This window comes from Chanos chanos, chromosome 9 (assembly GCF_902362185.1).
Source record: "Chanos chanos chromosome 9, fChaCha1.1, whole genome shotgun sequence".
Lineage (NCBI taxonomy): Eukaryota > Metazoa > Chordata > Actinopteri > Gonorynchiformes > Chanidae > Chanos > Chanos chanos.
In genome coordinates this window covers 17,959,876-17,974,717 of record NC_044503.1, presented here as the reverse complement: position 1 = coordinate 17,974,717, position 14,842 = coordinate 17,959,876, and the positions used below count along the sequence as shown (strand labels likewise).

The 14,842-nt window shown below is 41.5% G+C and overlaps 1 protein-coding gene across 1 annotated transcript in view; it reads right to left on the bottom strand.

The window, feature by feature from the left end:
- Nucleotides 1–5,506: 5,506 nt before the first annotated feature.
- Nucleotides 5,507–14,842, bottom strand: part of acot7 (acyl-CoA thioesterase 7) — a 64,911-nt gene continuing 55,575 nt past the window's right edge. The window contains exon 10 of the mRNA XM_030784566.1: nucleotides 5,507–5,607. Within this exon, the coding sequence (XP_030640426.1) occupies nucleotides 5,509–5,607 (99 nt within the window). The 3' untranslated portion in view covers nucleotides 5,507–5,508. The remainder of the gene's footprint in view (nucleotides 5,608–14,842) is intronic.

The window sequence follows — 14,842 nt, the reverse complement described above, 5'->3', positions numbered from 1 at the left end:
GTTTACAGTACCTGGGCTCCCGCCCAAATTAGGCCAGAACTTTCAGATGTTAACTAGTCATTGTAGGCTTAAATTAAACAAAATAAATGCCTTAATCTGGAGCGCTCCACTGATTACACACCAGTGATTTCGCCTTCGTATAGGCCTACATATACGCATTTATGATTATTATATTTCAGTAGTAACGATGTGATAACCACTTTTCACTCTATCGCTTTACTGTGAATATGGAGATATATAGGTATCAATGCACAGTTTTTCAATTATTTCAGTTATCATAGTTCCAGTAAACCAGGAAAGAGAAAAATGTCAGCTGTACAGTCTCATTCTGCGAACAAGCATATTCATCCGCTTTGTTATATTTATATATAGGCATGAGAATGAGAACCCATTCATTCACATGCAGTGGGCAGGCAACTTTAACTGAAAGCCTGACTGAACATGCATTACATAAGAAAAGCCCAAGTCCCACGTGACACACACACACACACACTAATACACACACTTGCATGCAGGCACACACACAAACACACTCACTTGCATGCACACACACACACACACAGGCATGTTCAGCTGCATTAATGAATGTCATCATCACTTACAGTTAAGCTCCTATAGCATTTATAAACACAAGCATATATAAACACAAGTGAACACACTGCAGAGTAAATCATTGTTTATTTTTGAAACTTCCTCCCAGTCCCTGCTGCATTTATCAGCCCAGTGTTGAAATGTGTTTCTTTCTCGCTGTTACACATATTTGAAAATGTTTGCTTTGTTTTAGATTGTGGTGTCCTGAGAGGTTTTTGAGATTCAGTGCAGAGATGTGTTTCAGTATTGTTTTGTGAGACAGTTTAAACACTCGCCTGTTCAGAGAAGCTGTTTGTTTCTTCATATGTATATGCTTCTCTAGGCTCTGATTAAATTTCAGTGTTCTGTAGTTTACTGATGACTAAGTCTGATAGACTGATCAGTGGACACTAAACAAACAAATTGTCTGCTTTACATTTTTTTTAAATTGGAGGCATAGATGGACAAACCTCAGACCAGTGATCAAACAGCAGTGCAGTAGAGTATCTGTTACATGGACCAGAGGAACAGAGATAATATAGCCTGTCTCAGGTCTGAATTCCAAACAATGAACAAAGTTTGAGGCTGAATGAGATTTTAGATAGCTCGAATATAAGCATTTATAAGAGATCTCAGAACTTGATATCCTACAGACAGCCTTAAAGCTCACTCTTTGTGTGTGTGTGTGTATGTGTGTGTGTGTGTGTGTGTGTGTGTGTGTGTCTGAATAAAGAACGCTGACTCTGCAAGGCTGAGAAAAGTCACCAGCACAGCAGAAGAGAGATGAATGAAGATTAGTACTGTAATGAGACTGGAGAGGATGCTATTACCAGTAAATCTATAGCTCACACAGGACCACACATTTTTAGCTATATCACTGTCACTGGCGGCGAGAGATGGACTGCCTGTCTAAGCATCACACTACAAAAAAAACACTGTGTCTAAATCTGGCTACTTGACCTCTGCAAGTCTGCACTGCTGTTTGTTAAAAAGATCCCATAAACAAAAATCAATACAATATCTGACCATAGATGCTGTCTCTGTTGTTTCAAATCAGTTGCCAGGGTGTTTTTTTCTACCTGCATGATTTTCTGTGCCTATAAGTTTGTATGTGTAAACAAGGATGCAGATGGTTGAAACATTGTTAGAGAGGTAACAAGGAGAGATTGGTTTTTGTAAAAAAAAAAAAAACCAAAACATAGTGTAAGACATTTTGAAATTCTGTTACACCTCAGAATAAATGTAATGTTTGGATGAGCACCATTCTTGCACTCCTGTACAGCACAATGACATCAGAGACACGAGTAGTGAAAAAAAAAAAATCAAAAACCTGAATAGCCCTCTCTGATGTGGGGTTAGGTGACCTGGAAGTAAAAGCGACAGAAGGTATCTCAGTCCATTTATTAAGGGAGCCTGAGGCAGGACTCTCTGACCGCAGTTCCTCTGAATTTGGGAGGGATTCCGAAACCCCACCGCACCAGCAGTACACTGGAGCTCCACCACCAAAATCCCCTCCTTTCACATGCTGTTGTTTCATTAAGGTAACGCTCTCCATGGTCTTGATACATCCCACAGAAACAATATTTTACAAATGGGACCTGCTTTATCTATAGCCAGTCTGCCCCTTTATCTCCACAGTCTGCCCCTTTATCTTCACTGTCCGACTGCTCTGTTGATTTTGGGTATCTTTTATTAAAACAAGTGATTAAATGTGTTTTTTGTACAGTTGATGAATGTATTTGCTTTCTAGCACGCGTTTAAAAAACACATTTGTGTTTTAAGCAGGTGTTCGACAAGTTAGACAAACCAAAGCCTGAGCTTTAAAAGAGACAATAGGCATATTACCATAGACTGTTGACTGCCTGTTCTAAATGAAATGCCATCACCCCCAGGATAACATTACAGTAGTGAACATTCATTTTTAGGAAACAAAATTGTAATAGTGGTCGCATAAAGTTCTGTAGAACCACAGATGTTGTGAATGCTGACACATAGGAACACTGCTAGGCTGCTCAATTAATGATCAAATAACTAGACATTTCTACTTGTTCAGAAGTTGAGTTGGCCACTGATTTGTACAATGTCATTCTTCAGGATCTCCTCTGGTGTGCCTCCATGGAGAATTATTCTTCTCCATCAACTTCCAGCTGAAGACAGTTCTAAAGTTTATGGAAGGGAAAAACAGACATATCCACCTTCACCTTCAGCTCAAAACACCATGTTTGAAAGCTTAGAGTGATCTCTTTGTTGAAAATAACATATAAGCACTAAGAGTTTGAAAAGGAACAGGTTTTTAGAGGGAAAGTCACAATAAACACAAAATATACCATCATTAATGCATTGTATTTTATTACATTCACGTATCAGCCTATGGAGGAAACTGTGCAAAAAATGTTTTTCTTTAAGTTTTATACATGTCCGATATGCTATGCTAATAATTTAACACTCATGCGAGAGCACCTTTTAACTGTCTTCCTCCTAAACCTTGAAAATGGTCAACTGCCTGTAATTTTAGATCACTCTTGACCTCCAAACAACACAGAGCAGTGATATAATTCAGATGGATTTAGCATTATCATTCTAAATCACTGGAAGTTCTTGGTTATTAATGCAATCCATAACACATTCATTAACACACTGTCAACCAGTAAATAGAAAGTGCACAGTGAAGAGATGACCACAAAAAGAAAGTAGCTTTGAATGGATATGTAGATGGTTTTTCAAACCATATTATGCTGAAAAATCACCTGACCACTGGCTTTTAATCATAGCTGAATGTGGAGCGTGTGCAGCAGAGCTATGAACAAACACTAGAGAAAACACAATAAAAACCTGGATCTGAATGGGTTAAATACGAGTCTTGACTGCACAGAGCAAAACCACGAACAGTTTGAAAATTGTTCGACTGGCACAGATGGTGTATCCCTGGATGCGCCGATTTAGTGATCCTCTTCTCTTGGCCATGAACATGTTGGTCAAGTTAGCACAACATGGAGTGCAGAGAACCCATGACCAAATTGGGTACCGCCTATCAAAGCCGTCATAGACGACCTTTAGTACATCAGCAACTGGGTATTGACCGGTCCACCAAAGGTTGTAGAGGCTCAGCACCTGGGCACAGAGGGACTTCAAGTCGGCCAAGTCCAAGTCTATGGCACTGAAGAGAGGGAAGATGGTTGAGAAGTTTGCTTCTCCTTGGGAAGCATACTCCTTCCTACCATCTCCAAGAAGCCTGTCAAAACCCTGGGAAAGATGTTTGACTGCATCTATTCAGAACACCAACAGGGAGCTAGAACTATGGCTCATAGCAGCGGACAAGTCTGGACTGCCAAGGAAGTTTAAGACCTGGGTCTACCAGCATGGCAATGGAACCTCTGGCCCCTTTCATGTACGATGTCCCAATCACTTCTGTTCAGAGCTTTAAGAAGAAGATCAGCTTCTACATCTGTAGGTGGCTGGGTCTCCCAAAAAGCCTGAGCTATGGTTGGCGCCGTGACCTCATGTTGAAGATGTCAGCGGAAACCATCTGCAGCAGCATTGACCACCAGTAAGACGGATCATCATTTTCAGCAGAGCTGTGGAGAGGCCATAGCCTGGGCAAAACACATCAGACAGGCTCTCAGAGACAGCTCAAGGCTGGTGGACTGAGGGAGGCAGCTCAAATTTTCAGACACCATCACAGTGACCACCTTTGGGCCAGACAGTGTTCTGGTGTCTTAATCATTACAGCAGGTAGTCATGCTTGAGCTGACCGTTGGGAAGATTGGTTGTAGGAGGCCAATGAGAATAAGAGAGCCAAGTACGCAGACCAGAGGAAGGGTTGGAGTGCACGGTGCGTATCCACTGAAATAGGCTGCAAAGGGTTTGCAGTTCCCTGTCCTGTAAGGCGTACAACCAAATGGACATCAGAGGCCAATGATGTGTCCAAGTGCATCAGAAGATGTATTAGAACCATGGAAACACTGGACCCAAAGTGAATGGTATGGTATAATTACTGCTTCCTGTAACTAAGCAACGGATATTCAAGACTTAAGTGAAAATACACCTAAAAACAATAGTGTTTATACTAAGATTGCTATAATGAATATGTTTGTTCACAAGTTAAAAAAACATACTTGTCAGACACAGCATTTTATCAATAATCTCAAGAATAGGGCCTACATTTAAGGCAAATGTTTAAATTCACAAATATAGTGTCTAAAAGGGTAAGAAAAAGAGTTTTTTCCTTGCCCTCTGGGGTGTCTGTACTTCAAGGTTCAGATTTGTATTTGTCCTTTTCTCAACAAGAGCATGCCTGCATCACCACTTTCTCTTGCTGAAACTAGCTTTCATTGACATGGTGTGTATCACTGTCTATTTAAAGTGTATTTTACTCCCCCTTCCATAAGTGCAGGGCACAGAGAGAGAACTCTGGCACATTATCAATCACCAGCCAGAGCAAATCCATGAGTCAGCGGTCCTGCACTCCTGAGGCAAGCACTTGGTTTCTGTGAAGAGCTGAGTGAAGGGTGGGCAGACTCTTTAACACTATAAACACCAAGAGGGAAGTGATGAAACAGGAGACATGATCTGGTGACAGGCATGAGACTTTATTGATGTAAATACTGTGAAATCATTACACAGAATGACCGAATTGTTTTTATAAATAAACATCTCTAAGGATAAAATAAGTTACATTTACATATATATATATATGTATATATTTCCGTTTCATTTTACGTACACACACAAATGACTTTGGTATGCAGCAGTGGAATTTTACGAGTCGAGAGAATGATGCAATTCAAGTATTCAAATATTTTAGATTTCTCCTTCCATTCAGTAAGCTACTATAGTACGATATAGAGATGTGTCTAATAAGTTGTAGGCCTATGTTATAACACTTCTGGATTGGTTTTTAACTGCATGATAAGTTATAGAGGATAGAGGGTGGAGATGTCATGGCTGGCGTTCCTTATCTGCGAGCCTCTTTGCCTTGTTCTGAAGGTAGCGCGCTTTTCCCTCCTCAAAGCGCTTCTGTTCCTCTTCATTTTCCAGCTGTAGGAAGAGAAAGGATTTAGATACATTGGGACAATGATGGAGTGCTTTTTAAATGCAAGCTTAAATGACAGCATCACATACTTTTACCAAAAATCCTCAACAATCTGTCAATGGATTCAAAAAGCTATGTGCCATCCACCCCAAATATATGTCATATAGGGACTCACCCATATGTAGGCCACACCAGTGTTACCCCAACGTTATCTGCTGTCCAGCCCCACTTGTGCAATAAATACTGTTTTTCTCTGTGTGTGTGTGTGTGTGTGTGTGAGAGAGAGAGTGTGTTTTTGTCTGAGTGTGTCTGTGTGTGTGTGACTGCTGTCTTTGGCTGCAGCTCATTGTGACTAAGCTGTATCAGTGCTGTCTATAGTCCTAATTACACCTCCTGATATTTGAGAGAGGAAAAATCATGCTAACACTTCCCCAGTGTGGTCTGGTGTTGCCTCTTTCACTCAGGCTCAGGAAAGACCTGGATACACTTTTGTGTATCCCGTGTTAACACAACTTTGATAGAGCTACCACTACTGATGGTGAGCAATCCTAATTGTCCATCACTTCATGAGCAAATTGGCTTGGTGATTTTAATATTGTAAGAAGAGTGGTGAATATGACATTAATAACCGGTACATCTGAAACTGTGCTATGTTTACGATGCATTTGTCCGATCCTTATGATACGGAGAGGAAAATCCACCCAGGTCTTAGCATGTCATCATGCTCTGATCTGGTCCTCTTTGTTCTAACAAAGAGAACTATGTGGGCCCATAAAATGTACACGTTCTGTTACCATGGTGACATCCTAATCTCCACATTTGCTCTTGCCGTTATGATCACGACAAACATACATTCCAAACTGACTCCCCTTAATGCAGAAAAGATGTCAAGCACTACCACAGTGTTGGTAAAAAGTATTTTTCTATTGTCAGGCAGTAAGTTAAAAACCAACCAAATGCCACAGAGAGCTGCAGAGAGCTGAAGAGTGCTGTTGACTTCCTCACGGTCCCTCATTGGCCAGCTGTGTTCGATAAACTGGCTATTCTTATCATTGGGTAAAGTGACCAGGCAGTGACAGATGGCAGCAGTGTGTGAGGACAGAGCTGTGGCCTGATATATCAGTCAGTGTCTATGGCTACACACAGACCTCAGTCTTACCATTATTATACAGACATTTTCAAATTGTATCACAGAACATCCATCTCTGTAAAACACTGCATTTTTACCATTTACTTAGCATGTTACGTATTAGTTACATTACCAGCGTAGTAGTGGTCGTATAACACACACACTCTCACACACACACACACACACACACACGCACGCACACACACACACAAAAACACAAAGGGTATTATGATAGTCACATTTAGCACCATTTTTGAGGCACTTGGTTATTGCTGGAAGATGAATGTGTCCAGCACATTGGCAATAACAAAGGCAAAAAATATTCAGTCAGTTTGATATTCAAATTACAGCATGGAAGGGCACATATAAATAGCACAAAGCTGAGGCGGGAAAGTCACAAAGGCCAGAGAACAGAGCCATTTTCTGAATCTCCTGTTAGTCAAGCTTTTCCTTAATCACAGACCACTGGATCAAAATTAGGACTCTTTCAGGCTCTAAAGCCTCAATCAGTCCAAATCTCTGTTCTTTTTCTTCCACTGTTCATTCCAGAGAACAGCATCATCGTCTGACCTTGGAGAAACCCCTTCCCAGGCCACTGGCCGTCCTGCTGCTTGGGGCGCATGCCGAGCGCTGGGGGGACAGTGGGGGCACGCAGCCGTGCTTGTCTTGAACAAACTGAATTAAGCTGAGGAGAGCGCAGGGCTTTAGTCAGAGAGGATGACTGGCAGCAGGCCAGGCCAGTTGGTTTCTATGGAGGCCACAGAAATGGGAAGCTACATCAAATTAATTGTTGATAAAAGAAGTGACTTCTGCTTTGAGAGTGTTCCGTCGCCAAATCCAGCTCTAACACAAAAACAACACTAGGAGCCAGTGCCTGTACCGTGGTGAACGGCGAGGGAGCCAGTGACACTGGAGGAGACATAGAGACAGGAAATCTAAAGCACAGGAGGACTCTTAGACAGTTATCCTGATTCTAATTCATTTTTGTCTGATCAGTGGCTGTAAGATGTTCACTAGCTTGAGAGTAACATTTCAGAAGGACCTGTGCCACACTCGTGGACTGTGACCAGGAGGCCAGGGAAACGCCTCTGGCCATGTTGCCTTTGGTAAGTGAGAAGCAGGGTCCACTGGTCTCCTGCTGCTGGGCGCTGATGGTTGGTTGCCTGTGTGATCATTTTTTTCCCATCGCTGTGTTCTGCTGGACATGTCCTGCTGCTAAAACCGATTTAGTACCTGCACTGCACACTCCAAATGAGTGAGAAAATGTCCCTTCAGAAGTCTGTGATAAGCTTACCATCTGACAAACGTGGTGTTTTCTCCTCTGCTCTGCCACAGAATCGAAGGTTGTGTATTTCGGTGTGTGAATTTGCTGGTGTTAGTAGGTGCTTGTGAGAGAGCTAAGACCTGAGAGGACTATACCTGTGTTCTACTCTGTGAATATGCTTCAGTCACACGGCAAGTAGTGCTTACCCCATGTGTTTGCAGAATAAGCGGATTAGAAACAGAATTATAGATATTTAGCATGTACTCAATTCATTATCTGCCAGGTCTCTAATGAACAGATTTCAAATCAGCAAGGAATGTGTGACCCTACTCACCTACACATATTCACAGGCACAAACACAGGTCTCAAATCAGCAATGAACACCTGACCCCACACTTTCATCTGTGTCAAACACACACACACACACACACACACACAGTGTAGTGACAAAATCCTGGTGTCCTGACTCTTAAATGAGGAAATGAATGTTGCTGCACAGCCCTTGGTTGTGTGGCACCTTAATTACACAAATTACACTGCAGGCCTCTTCATCTGACATAACCAGCTAAAAGTGGCTGCTCTATGCAATAAAGACCACACTCAACACACATTTATCCTAGGATAATGCATTCATCTAGAGCCAGGAGAAAACTACATCTCTGTTGTTTGGTTTTTTCATCAATAAGGGAGGGATTATAGTGATCTCAGAGGATCAGTAGACAGCAGACACTATTCATTCAGAAACACTTATGAGAAAAGGACTGCCGGATACACACACAGGTTAACACACATCCCTCTGTCACTGAGAAGGCTGTTCATGAACAGCCAGTGTACAGTCAAAAGACCCTCAGAGCTAAATGTCAGCACGGGGCCTACAAAACAAAATGTATCATGTGAAATGCAGGACTTAAATCGTAGTTATGGGCATTGCATACTGGTCCTGTTGGGTTTACTGGTAAATGGATGCTAAAGGTTTTTCACTTTGGAAAAGCTGATCACCACCACTGATCAACATCAATTAACAAATGTCTTGCAAATGTCTTTTCCCACCATTCACTTATCTGTTGGAGTATAATTCCAAGGCTAACTAAACCAACAATTCATTCAATGTATCTTCTGATCAAAAAAAAAAACAATAAGTGGTGATTTCTGAGTTTTCTAACTTAAAAGATGGACTTAGTATCAAGCAGCCAGTTAAAATATGCTGATTGGTGGTGAGAATCAAACAAGTTTACATATTATCATTAGACTAATCAATTTGGCATTGGTGAAGATTCTGCTGAAATTTATATACAAGCATGCCTATAGCATTGTAGGCAGTTGATAATATTGACAGGAGCTGTCAGCAGAAACAATCTGCTGGTTTAGAAGCTTTTCAGGCAGTTACACTCTGACAGAACAGAACAGAGGGACAGCACTTGTATTTTTCCCTCAACAGTCATTATCCCTAATGGCAGTAACTGCCCCAAATGTCTGAGGTTATAAGGAAAGATCTTCTAACTTCAGATCACATTATGAAGGTTATAAATGCTCAAAAACAAATCTCAGAGTAGGAATTATTAAATACTACACACATAACTATTAACTACTACATAAATGCATGAAAAAAGTAAAAAACAAACACAAAAAAACAGAGGACAAACTTGAAATAAAAAAGTCTTGTAGATGGTCGTACTGGTTGAACAGAACATTGACTGATCAGTAGAAGTGTAACTGAACACCAGATTACTGATCTCATTCTTGCAATAACAGCTGTGTCTTACAGCAACACAGCTCAGAGCCACCTGTCACAGTGTGTGAGGATGCATCCACCGTCACAGATTTCCTGTGAGTGTGCCTCTCCCTAATGTGACAGAGTTTCTGTGAGTGTTGGTTTCCCTAACGCGACAGAGTTCCTGTGAGTGTGGCCCCCCCTAAGGTCGCAGAGGTCCTGTGAGTGTGGCCCTCCTTAATGTGACAGAGAAAGAATGGACAGTGTCTCTGGTCTGCTGGATGCTAGGAAAATGCCAGCAGAGTGTGAGTGTCCTGGCGCTGCCTGTTGATAAAGCTGAGCAGTGGCATTGTCACGCTGCCAAACGCCAATCTCACAGCAGTGAATGAAAGGTACACGGAGAGAACCACCTGGTGCACAAGAAGATGACAGTCTGCTGTGCGATGATTGTGTGGAGAGACAGAGATGAAGTGACTCAAACACACAAGGCCACGAGAGTCTTCCAAAAGAAGTATTTAAACACAGACCAATGTGAGGAATGTGCACGGGTGGTGCAGTTCACAGCATTAGAGATGACTACATTATTATGTTGATCAAAAATGTCTGAGTTTCTCTATGTGTGTGTGGCATTTTGAGGTTCTATTATAGGTACAGGTATTTGTGCAGTGCTTTATTAGTTTTCTGCTTGTGTTAGAGCTCAGTCTTTGAAATCATGGTATGATGACACTTTTAACCTCTTACTGAACACTTCCTGAAACCTGTCTAAAAATAAATGGGAATCTCACATCATTAGACTGGAGGTTGCTATGGCAATGCAACTTGTTTTCTGAGCCGGGGACCAGCTGAGAGTTGTTTGAGTGGTAAAGGCTTTGAAAGACTGTCTAGAAGAAAGAAGACAAACCTACAGCTGTTCAGCTCTATTTCCATCCTCTTTCTCTCTTTCTTTCTCTATTTGAGCATCACATCTCACACTTGCCTCAGAGGTCTTTATTGAGGACAGCATTTGCCAGTTTTGTGTGTGTGTGGGGGGGGGGTTTGTGCTGGCTACAAAGCGGCAAACCCCTATGCTCGTGCATTCACGTCTTTCTCTCAGCTTTTGTGCACTGCCATTGTATATGCACAGTATTCCAGACCAGCTGAGATGCTCTGTGTGTGTGTGTGTGCATTCGCTCTTACACAGCTCAGTGCAGTCTGCTGTGTGTGTGTGTGTGTGTGTGCGCATTCGCTCTTACACAGCTCAGTGCAGTCTGCTGTGTGTGTGTGTGTGTATGTGTGCGTGTGTGTACATTCGCTCTTACACAGCTCAGTGCAGTCTGCTGTGTGTGTGTGTGTGTGTACATTCGCTCTTACACAGCTCAGTGCAGTCAGTCTCCCACAGCCTGGTCCACCCCTCCCCCTCCCCCCAAGCAGAACCACCCCCACCCCCACCCCCCGCTACCAGCTAAAATGGGTGATTCTAAAAATAAACTTGAGAGATCTCTCACCGGAGAGAAAACCACCTGAAGTCAAAAATAGAAGGCTCTGAACCTGCCGATACACTATTTATGCCACACAGCATGGGGTCCAGTTGGCCACAATATAATCTGAGGGTATTCCATCTGAATCTGAATCTGTTTTTTTTGCTTGTTTGTTTGTTTGTTTGTTCCCTTTAGATCTGATGGTTGGTGAGAGCTAAATTTAAGAGACTGTTGTTATACTGAATGTCTTTTCTTTGTGACCCAGTATGAGCATTATTCACAGAACAGAACCAGTACTGCGCTATGCTGGCAGTGTTTTAGAGCTGCAGATTATTGAGGCACAGAGATGCTTCTCTTCATTCTCCGCAGGATTAGAGAATGCCAGCTCCTATGGAGCTACCCTTCTGTTTTCCTCTGTTTTCCGGAACATTCTCAGCACTTCAGTGCTTCTTCAGCCAACAGTATGGCTTGTTGGCACTTTGGTTCTACAGTGAAGAAACTGTAGAAACTACAAAACTTTAAAACTGCCAAAACAATGCGCAAATTTTCACTTAACATCCCCTATGCGTATCACAGTATCATGATTTGTGGTACAGCAAGCAGTTTAGTTGAAAAGACCTGATAAGACATTTTCAAGTTTTCTCTAGAGTAAATCAATTTAAAATGCCATTTACAACCATAAAATATGTGAGACAGATCACTTCTGATCCCTTATCCCTTTAAATAAAATACGGGGCATCTGTAACTTTATATTGAGTTCATTAATTAGTGCTCAATTCCTAATTGTGCCAATTCATGATTAATCACAGCAAATCAGTAGCAAACAAAATCAATTTTTCAGTCATGTAACACCCCAGGACTGTAGCTGCTCAGTCTCGGTCTGAGGTTGTGGTTGCCAGTGGGGAGGGTGCTGGTGGGGAGGGTGTGTGTATGTGTGTGTGTGTGTGTGTGTGTGCTTGGATCTTACCTTAGGAAAGTGGCCATGAGAGACCTTTATTTTTAGATCTTATATTACACATAGGAACAGAATCTGTCCAATTAAAAAGTCATAAAGCTGGCACTGTCAAAATATATATGTTACGTTATACAATGTACATGAGATTGTAATACAGAAATTGCAAAATTGTAATACACACATGAGAGAGCCTGAAATGTTACACAAATGTCCTACTTCACACGAGCAACATTCGAGTTCAAACGGCAGAACTTCTAGTCCTTAAAGTGCTTTTTTTGGGGGGCTGGGTGGGGAGGGGGGGGGGGGCTGGAACCCTGTGAGAACCCTGCTGAGTACATCAAACTTTCTTGTGGGTGGGTCATATGTTCACTCCTTTGTTAGTGGTTAAGTTAAATTACGCTTTTTGATGCTCCTTCATCAGGAGCAGTGGTCCTAACATGCATGTCTGGCTGTGGGGCTAAACCACCCATAACCGTAACCATAACCATAACCATAACCATAACCATAACCATGCCCATGACCATATCCACAGCTCAAACCAAGAATCTCTGAATTTCAAGAGAACATTGCTAACCACTACACCACTGTGCTAACCGCTGGACCAACTGCCGACGGTAATCAAACTCAGGTCTTTGCGATGGAGGGCTAGCATCGTTTCTCACTGTACCACCTACGCATCCCCAGCCAAACACAAAAAAGGGCCTTATAATGAGCCAATCACGGCCTCCTTTTGATGGTTTAAGACACTCTCAGTGTGTTACTGCTACTGCACTTGTCCATAGTTGTTTATTCAGGCTCATGGTTTGATCTATTGGCATACCCCAGCTTACTAAACCATTTTTTGCTAAGCAGTTCAGGTGCAATACTAGCTAAAGGCATTACCAATGCTTGATTCATGACATCTCATTACCTAGTTAATTCCCAATCCACTGATAGCATTTAACATGATGATCTGGCAAAAATGAAACGTTCGTTCATGGCGATACTGAAACGGTGAGGCAGAATGGAGAAATGAAGGTGGGCCACAGTGAAGGGCTAGAATGGCAGGAGCTGGAGCAAGTCAACATTGTTCACTTATCTAAATCTCTTCAATAATCGTTTGGTCCTCTTTTTTTCTGAGACTCCTTTCCCAGTGCCAAAGGACATGTGACAAATAGATTTTGCATTTCCCTTATTGTGTTATCTCATTTTCTCTTCATGTCATAGAGGATGCCATAGGAGCCCACAGAACTTCCACAATATGGAAATAATCTTTAAGAGCAAACTACTGCCTGTTCATTTTTGTTGGATCACATTTAAAATATTTATTATTCATGTGAATATGTGGAAAATAAAAACATTTTAAACATTTTACAGTGATGACATAATATTGTCCTATTTGTTAAGCAAATGGCTTAACATCTGTTTCATTTTATATAGAGCAGTCTTTAGTCATCCTCATCAAATATATGAGCAACTTTCCCTGTGATATGCCCTGTGATATGCCCTGTGATGTTCCCTGTGATGTTCTCTGTGGTATCTGATGCCAGCCCAAAGGTTTGTGGAAGTGGTTAATGAGACGTTTAACTCAGTGAGGAGTGGATTTATCTCTGATTATTCAATATGTAGATTAGAAAAGATTATTTTGAAATACCATTTTGTTTGTCTAAAAACACAACCTCAGAGCTCTGGCATTGTCCCAGTTCTTGCCCTTCTGTTTATAGTACCAATGAATTATTGAAAGTAGCACTTCTCAATTGTTTTTCTGACTGCAAGGCACTCAGTCTGCAGTAACATTCAATGCAGAAACTTTAACCAACATGGGGCCAAAGTCTGTGTCCAAAGCAGAGAGAAAAACTATAATGGCCACTGAAGTATACATATGTGAACTAGGATAAATCTGTGCTTTGAATAGAAACTGCTGTTCTGTCATGGTTTTCAGAACACCGATACTGTACCAGGCAGAGGCTGAATTTGAGAATGGTAGATGTTGGATCCTGAATGTAATGTATTCCTGAAAGTAAACGGTGAAGAGTTGTTAGTGTTTATTTGTCTTTAGCAAAAAATAAAAAAAATTAAGAGCTGGAGCCAATTTTTTAGCTTACATGGTAAAACAAATGTCCTGTGTTTGGTGACACAACTTTATGACAGTGTCTTTTTTATCAAGTCTAAAAGACCAGATTTATCAAATGCCTGTGTTTAACATCAGGTTTAGAAACACTCAATGGGACATCCAGTTTTTTTGTCAATAATTGTATATATTGCAATGTATATTCACTGCTGAGACTCAGAAAGCACATTCATTTTGTTGATCCTATGTTCTTTAATAATATGCATCTATTGAAGGGATAGTTTTGTCAGGCTCTGAGGTGTACATAATGCCATTTAAGACATGCTAAGATGGGATGCTGTGTGTACCTGTGTGTTCAGATGCAAATGAAGACATGATGCCAGAACAGAGTAGTGTGTGAGAGAAAGAGTGGTGGATGGGGAACAAGCTTTCGATGAGCATCATTACAGCAAATTCAAACTCATATTCAAATTTATTTGTATTCTGCTTTTTAAAATTAAATTGGCTCAAAGCAGCTTTACATAGAGCAGAGTCTGAACCCCCTGTGAGCCAGCCCAGTTCCTCCTCTGAAGGTAAGTTGCAAGGTAAATCTCCCTAAGATGAAGCGTAAGCGTGGAAGAAACTTTAAGAGAAACTAAGACTCGGGAGGGGGAGCCCATCCTCCTCTGGCCAGC